We start from the raw sequence: 8468 nt of genomic DNA, 5'->3' as shown, positions 1-8468 counted from the left end.
ATAATTTTAGATAATTCTTAACTCATGTCCTAATTATACTCAACCAGACCTACTTACGTTTACTTCTATTTTTACTTCTATCCCTACATTTCTGTCATCAATGCTTAAGGATCATTGTGATCCTGAGGACTTAATAATTCGATTATTAACAATTTTATGTTCCTTTCGTATTGAATAATACAAAAACATAATAGGCATATTACCAACATGGAATTTTTTTAGTCTAAGTACAAACACCTGACTTTTGATTATGAAAGCTAATACCTGAAATGAAGCTCCGTGTGACTATAGATTTTGGCTTCTTTTTTCCAATTTTTTTTTAAAAAACATTGTTTATTTACGAAATATGATCATGTTCTGGGAAAAAAATTCAAAAATTTCCAAACGCTAGCGAAATCTTCATACAACTTATTTCATATTTATATCTCATGAAATAACAAAGAAAACACTAAAAAGGTTAAGTCATTATATAATATTAGCTGCAAGACTTAATTGGTCTGGATTATTTTTGTTTAATTTAATTTGATTTTTGAATTAACTGCAATTTTACAATCTGAAAACAACAACTCTTCTCAATAGCAGCCACAAAAATATCATTATAAAGAATAAATTAGGTCTTTACAACCTCCAGGTTAACTATATAATAGAAGCAATAAGGAATTACTTCAAGGAAACAACTCAACTGATATTTGTGAAGATACTCTTTTTCTTCCAGTTCCTTTCTTGGGCACTGGAACTAAATCCAAGTATTAGTCTCCGTTAGATTAGAGTTTAAAAAATTGTTGGACTGCTTTTGAACTTTTAGAAGTGCTACCTGGTATTCACAAGATACATAGTACAATAACATCTGTAGTAACAGCTTCATAAAGTTGCACCAACCAACTTATGTTGGGGTAGTCTTTGTAGGCAAACTAATGCCACCTCCTTTTATAGAAATATTAGGACTTTTGACTGAGCTAGCTAGCATGGCTCACGAGATTCGAGTCCAGGAAAACAACTGCCACTGGGATGTCGTCGTGGAATGTCGACAAACTCCACGATTAATTTTCTTCAAGTCTGAATACCTCATCTCCCTTTTCTTTGCTGCTTCTTGCAACGCAGAAACTTGGGAAACACTTGAAAATAATAAAAGCGTAGCTTGGTGCAGTAAGCTCCCGCTATGTGCAGGGTACACAAAGGGCCGGACCACATTAGGTCTACTGTACACAGATTCACTTAGCATTGCATTTCTAGAAGATGATGTTTCTATGGCTTGAGATTATCCTCCTGGTCACACAACAACAAATCTTACCGTTGCACACTAAGGCAAAATTATTATTCATGCATTTGACACAGTGGCAGCACAATTTAATTAAGTGGCTTCTACTGCTCGGCATATGGGCGGAGAGGAGGCCTAATGCTCCTGGAAACATTTAACAGAAAATTCCCCACTGTTCCTCAACACTTCTTCTTTTTCTCTTTCCATAACAAACAGGAGATCCCTTGCATATATGAAACTTAGATTAGATGTAATCGATTTTATGCAAAGTTCATCACCGGATTATTTCACTACCAGCTATATTTCAATAACTCTTATTGTGACCTATCGTGTATAAAAAAGAAGTTAGGATGTCAACCAGTAAAATGAACAGATTAAAAGCCGTCAACAGTCAAACAGTGATTATTCACCTGTATGAGAGATTAATATTCATGCCATTGGTTATTAAGCTTTCATTGCTTAAAGGAAATAAACTTTTTCACGAAATACAGCTTACGTTGCATGGGTGATTGTGTACAATGTCTTCTGCTACTTGGTTAGTTAGATGCTCCTAGAGACCCATCTGATGCACATATGACAAACTGGTCATCAGGTTGCAAATGGTGCACTGAAATTGTTTGATCTAAGCTCAATATGGGCTTGCCAAATGGTTCTCGAAGACGCAACTTTGCGTAAAATGGCTCCCGTTGAATTCAGCTTTTTTTAAATACACATCACCAATGGATCTTGAAATCTGCAAAATAAAGTATTCAGTCCATTTTAGAGTGCAGATCAAAGTTTTCTGAGTCGGGCAAGAATCAACCATACTAAACAAGCTTCCTAAAGAAAGTACTACCCCATTAATTGACATCAATAGCCTTTTATTAGCATAGCACACAGCTGATTTTGTATTGCTCCTCCCAAAAAATAGAAAAGGTAATAAAGCAAATTAGCAACACTCTGAGAAATTAATCAAGCTCTCTAAGGAGTAGTTGCAGGATCCTTCAAAGTGAGAAACTTGGTGCCATGACGGCAAGTCGGCAAGTTTAATACTAGATGTTGGTTAATCTGAGAAGAGTGGACACTAAAATCTTAAGGACTAAAGCAACACACACGTGCATAACTAGGTTTCTCAAATGAATTTGGAACATTCTTATTGTTTTAGATACTCTCTGCATGAGAAACCCAAGATACGGAACAACAAAGCTACAGCTACTGAGCACCGAAGGCGAAAACTCTCCGGATTAGCTTGTCAAGCCTTTTTTTATTTTATTTCCAAGAGTTTCCTTGCAACATGGTGTTGGAATCTAAGTAAATACACCAGTGGCCAAGTTTGATGCAGGTCTGACTTAACCAATACTTTAGAAAGGTCACTAATTCCCTTCATGTTGAAGAACCTCTTGTCATGACCACGAGCATAAACTACAAAACTATCAAGCTGGAAACTAAGATCCCAGAGCTTGTTGCTATCAAACTCATTGGGATAATATTCAGCCAACTTCATTATCCTGTTCTTATCAAAATTATCAAATGAATTAAGTGGATTTAAACTAGTCATACCGAGAAGTAAGTTGGTACTCACGACATCAAAACGACTTCTAAGCTCTTGAAGATGCAAATCAATAACACCATTAAATATCTCAACATGCAAGTGATGAAAGTATGTAACATCAAGAGCTCTACGCTTTGACTTCCCAGGAAAATAGAGAGCATCCATCTTCGAGATCATTATCTCATGTTTATCACATAATGAAGAGACATCATCCATTAATGATTGAAATTCACTATTCCTCATCCTTTGTAATCTTTGCTTTGTATGAGTGAGGAGTCCCATAGCATTGACAATATCTTGATCCATCCTTTGTAATAAGGAGCTCAAATCATTTGTCATCATTAGAACTTTCCACATCAAGTGCAACATAAAAACAAATTCAAATTCCTTAATCTTAGTCATAAGACTTTCAACAACAAGTCTATCGGCATAATTTGGACCCTCACGAGCAACAAATTCAAGAACATGAATAATCTGATTTTGAGATTGTTGTGAATGACCGGAGAGTTTGCTGATTGTTTCGTCTACTTTGTTCTTCGTTTTTCCCTTCTATACGTTCCTAATGAGCAAAAATTCAAGAAGGGTTTAGTTTTAAACTTTTCTATAAAACTGTAAAGATGGCCTTTCTTATACTTAAATCTAATTAATTATTAATATAATAAAGCCTAAAGGTGAAAGGAAGTAGGAAAAGGAAAAACTAAAAACTAAAAAAGGAAAATTTAGTTCAAAAGTAGAGAAAGGTTAAAAACTAAAAAGATAGGAAAACGTAAAGGGAATACGAAAAGGTAGTGCTTTGACAGGAATCAAACCTGGGTCTTTGCTTTCAGGAAAGGTTTTAACTCCCACTTCAGAACCACAACACCCATCAGTCATTTTGTTTATTGGGTGCTCACTAAAATGTTATATCCTATTTCTTATATTTTTATTATAGCTATACCTAATTTATGTCAAGGTTAATGGGTGCTTGAGCACCTAAAACTAGCATGTAAATCCGCCCCTGCGGAGCACTGGTTTGAAACATGGAGAAGATAAGGGCAAGGCTATGATGGACGCCGAGGATGAAGAGGAAGAAGAAGATGATGACATCAAGATTTTTAGTGAGGATGATGACGGTGACATATGTTAATAATTTTTATAAGCTTGTTAATTTTTATTTGACCTATATTTATAAATAATAATTCTGGAGAAAAGAACGTTAGCCTATAAATGTAAATATAAATGAAACAGTAATTAATTCGAGCCCACTGAATTCACAGTGTTTCATTAAGGAATTTAATCCCCTCCTAGTACCCAAGGTTATGGATTATTTCCCCCCAGGATAGAACGAATTACACACTGGTGTAGCGGTACTTCAAACCCCAGTGTTTCAGCGAACACAAAGTTCGGCAGCAAATCACACTTACGATTGCTTTATTTGTAGTTTAAAGCAATGCACAAGAAAGGAGGAGAACTCAGAAGTCGAATGGAAATTCTCAGAGGAAGGAATGCAATTTATAGCCAATGTTGAGCTATAACAGAAGAGGAAATCAGATTGCTCGTTGCTTTCTATTTTCTGTCCGTTTTTCTGTTTTTCAACAAGCTACTGTGAGCACGTGATTTTTGCTTCACGAAAACTACTCCAAAAGAAATCAAAAATAAAACAAATTTCCGTGCTGTACAATTTTTAGAATTTGCGTGGTATTTTTGGATAATTATTTATGTTTTTGTCTGTGAACGCTTATCCTGTTTTAATTAATTAAAATACAAAAAAAACACGTTACATGTGCACTTAGGATTTTTATTTTTACAATTAGTAATTAATTAACCATAGTTTGGTTTTAAAATAAAGAAAATCACAAAAAATACATATTTTTTGTATTTTTGGCATTTAATGTCCAAGCGCCCGATTTTGTTTGTAATTAATATTTTATTTTGGTGTGATATTTATAGTTAAAGGTCAATTAGTATTTTCTAAGTTAATTTTGTTTTTTACAATTTATTTTAGGAATTTTGGTATTTAGGAATTAAAAGGAAAATGAAAGAAAAAGAAGAAAAGAGTGAAAATCGGATTGGGCCATTATTTTTGGACCAAAAATCAGGCCCAAATCACACATTTACCAGGTCCAGTTGGCCTGGCAGAGACGTCATAAAACAACGTCGTTTGGTCACTCTTAATCAAGGCCGTTGGATTAAATCGATCCAACGACTGAGATTCAATTTCCCTTACCCGTTCCCAAACTCGACCCGTTACCCGGATCCAGCCAACCCCCCACTTAAACCAAACAGTACCGTTTCTCATTAATGAATTAATCCTAGTCGTTGATCTCAATTGATCAAACGGCCAGGATCTAATTCCCTCCCCCGTATATAAGTCCAACCTCTGACCCCACACCCCCCTAAGCCATACCCCCGTTCCTATCTCGTCTCTCTCAGAGACTAAACCAAACAGACCTCCCCTGAAACCCTAGCCGCCCTGAAACCCCTTCGCCTGAAAGCCGGCGGCAACGAGTTCTTGAGGTATTTTTCCTTTCTTGTTTGTTCCATTTTGTATTTGTTTATATTTGTTTATTTGTTTAGTTTAGTTTTATTGATTTTTCATTTTTTTTTATTTTGTCGATTGATTTTGTCCTTCTTCAATGACCTTTTATTTGGTCGAACTTTTTCTGGTCTTGGTCAAGTATATGATAAACTATATAATCGATTTGAATGAGTTTCGTCGATTAGTTAAGTTTTATTATAAATCCTTGTTTCTATCAATACGACTCGAATCACCTGTGTGCCTGTTCGATTCTGATTATTTGCTATTGATTGTATGTGTTGTAATTCGTGTAGTCGATTGGATAAGTGTCGTCGATTAGTTTTACATGCTTGAATGTTAGAATAACCTGATAATAATTTGATTCATACTGCTTCAATTCTGATTGAATCATTGTTTGAATTTGGTTGTGAATTGGTTATAGCTGTAGTAATTTAGTGATCAGTTAGAAATCAGTTGTTAAGGTTATAACTTATAGAGTTCTACCATTAGATTAAGAGGTTTAGGACAGGGCAGTAGTTCAGATTCCCAGGGGGGTAGTTTGGGATTTGAAAACCTAAAAGTGGCTTAGTTTAAGTGGCATGCCAATTGAATATTCAGTGAACTATTAAACTAATGACTCTCTTTAATAAAAAAAATGGGCTAGAATGAGTCAGGAGCAGCATGGACATTATTAGGGCATTGTTTAATTTAAAAAAAAAGCCATACTGCCCATAACTAGGGAATTTAATAAAGAAAAGACTGAAACTGTCAGCAATTCTTCAGGGAATAACATGGTTGTAAAACTGAAAAGAAAAGGGATTCTGAAAAGGTGGTAAAACATAGTGCTTGTAAGGTTGTAAAGTGATAAATAAGAAGACATATGTTAGTGGGGTTCTAAGGGGAATGGGCAGCAGTTTAAGCCTGATTTCTTTAAGTGTTCCCAGGGAAGGCAGGCTGATTTTTTGGTTATAAATAGGGGACATTTAGTACAAATTGGGAGAAATTGAGGGGCTGGATTTTGACATCAGAAATTCAGAGTTTAAGAGTGAAATACAAGCTGAGTTTTTACCCTAAAGAGTTCAATAGGTTAAGAGCTAAATACTAAAAAAATGAGGTTTTCTTTACTACTGAAAATCAGAATCAGTTTGTTACTGTTTAATTGAGGTTCTGAGTGTCTTTATTTGAGAATTTGAAGAACAGAAATCAGAAAATCTACTCTCCTGTCTCATTTCTGAATACATTCTGTTCCTGTCTGTGAATTGCTTGGTATTTTCTGGTTTCACTCCTGGGTTTTGGACTGTTTGTGCTGGGTGTTATTTCTGTTGGTTGTTGCTCTGCTCTTTGCTGTGGTATTGTTGTATTGTATACTACTGCTGCTGCTGACATGCCTTTCTTCTTCTTTTTCTTCTGCTATTCTCGATTCTAGGTACACTACTTTGAATCATCTTGGTGTATGCTCATTGAAGCTGAAATGAAATGGCCAGAGGATTTATTGTTGAAACTATAGAATGCTTGTATTCTATTTTATATTAGTAATGTGTTTCCTGTTATATGAATGGTAGATATATGTATAATTAGGACTGCTTTTAAATCACTGATTGGCAATTAGGTGATGTATGATGTCGGACTACTGAACTGAATCCTTCAAATGGCAGTTCAGTTCAGTATGTGTGTTTAATTGGAACAAACTGTTAGATTGCTAAACTATTAGGTGTGTGTCTGTATGAATTTCATAGTTAAATAATTTCAGTTTTGTTAGTTCATATTATCAGAATAAAGTAGTTCAAAATCACATTCAACTTGAGTTGGGTTATGTATTAGATATTGACCACATCATATAATAATTTGCAAATTAGCACTCACTGTTTAGTTTACATAAATCAAAATAAGTCATTAGATATTGAACCAGCTTGGACTACACTTAGGACTATCTTAGGCAGTTTTGAACAGTTTTCCTCATACCTGTAGCCATTTGAATTGGTAAATAGTTAATATTGAGAATCGTTTCGATTTAGTTGATTGGTAAAGTATAACTTTGAACTCACGAAAACGAGAATAGAAATAAATTGAAGTTTGTGATTTTGAGTCCTGTTAGTAACAAAGATCCGCAAGTATTAGGCAAACATAATTAGCCAGTAATTTCGTAGAGTCAGTAGGTCTGCCATATTTGAAGTTTGATTCGATGTAGTAAAGCTAAGGTCATTAATTCAATAGGCATGAGTTGAGTTCGAACAAGGCGTGTTAGAGTTCCTTTAAATGTAATAGTTTTCTCCAAGTGTCGATCAAGTTTTAACAAACTTTTGCAAGCATTAGTAATTAAGGTTGGTTTTAATTTCAAATAGTTGTAAACAATTAATTCTGGCGGTTCAATTCATCTAGTAAGGTGAGTCTAAATTGGTAGAGAGTAATTAGTTTCGTTTTGATATTATTGTTTGTCAATTCTGTATTCTATTTATAATTTCTATTTTTTTGTAATATTCACTTATAGAATAAGATACGAAACAATCTCCCTTTGTACAAGCTCGATTGCAACTTTCCATTTGCATTTGTCTTAAACTAATAACTAATAAGTTACGTCCTTTTTTAAGCATGTAATTAATTTGGAAATTTTCTTTTATTTTAGAGACGAACTTAATAGAAAACTGTAGTCACTTTAGGGTTTTCCTTTTAAAATAAATGAGATGAGCCTCGCCAAATAAAATGCATAAATTGCGGGGCCCTCAATAGATGGTTATCTTAAATGTTTAGATTTCGAGATAGGCCGTATAGGGAATTTCACGACTTTTTCTCAAAAATAATAACGCGTTAGCATCTTTAGCCGTGTATTTAATAATGTTATCTATCTAAACTCGGGTACACATTTATGTGACCCAAATCCAAATCTCAACGAAATCGAAATGTGTCAATAACCACGGGTGCATTGATGTGACGTGGTTCAAGACCCGTTTTCACGACGTTGCAAGTCTTTTTAAAAATAATAATAATAAAAGCGGCTAAAAGTTAAAATTTGCACATAAGTTCATAATTGTATAAAATCAGATAATTAAGCCAGATATGATAGTTGAGCGACCGTGCCAGAACCACGGAACTCGGGAATGCCTAACACCTTCTCTCGGGTTAACAGAATTCCTTATCCGGATTTCTGGTTCGCGGACTATAATACAGAGTCAATCTTTTCCTCT

The 8468-nt window shown here is 34.6% G+C and overlaps 1 protein-coding gene and 1 pseudogene across 1 annotated transcript; both read right to left on the bottom strand.

Annotated features, from left to right (window-relative positions):
- Window positions 1–883: 883 nt before the first annotated feature.
- Window positions 884–2063, bottom strand: LOC138876349 (probable protein phosphatase 2C 64; annotated as a pseudogene).
- A 155-nt stretch (window positions 2064–2218) lies between these two features.
- On the bottom strand, window positions 2219–3095 carry LOC138876348 (uncharacterized). Its single transcript, XM_070155261.1, has 2 exons — window positions 2598–3095; window positions 2219–2305 (listed from the first exon to the last, which is right to left on the bottom strand). Exons 1-2 carry the CDS (start codon window positions 3093–3095, stop codon window positions 2219–2221), a joined length of 585 nt encoding a protein of 194 aa, XP_070011362.1.
- Between the last annotated feature and the right edge of the window lie 5373 nt (window positions 3096–8468).

The sequence above is a fragment of the Nicotiana sylvestris genome, chromosome 8 (genome assembly GCF_000393655.2).
Source record: "Nicotiana sylvestris chromosome 8, ASM39365v2, whole genome shotgun sequence".
Taxonomy (NCBI): domain Eukaryota; kingdom Viridiplantae; phylum Streptophyta; class Magnoliopsida; order Solanales; family Solanaceae; genus Nicotiana; species Nicotiana sylvestris.
Note: the sequence above shows the minus strand (reverse complement) of the source record. Positions and strands in the feature narration are given on the sequence as shown.

Excerpts from the sequence above, each read along its gene's own strand:
- LOC138876348 (XM_070155261.1), bottom strand. The coding sequence starts at position 3,095 with ATGGATCAAGATATTGTCAATGCTATGGGACTCCTCACTCATACAAAG. Across the intron at positions 2,306-2,597 it reads GAATTAGTGACCTTTCTAAA|ATTAACCAACATCTAGTATT; the intron begins GTATTGGTTAAG and ends CACTCTTCTCAG.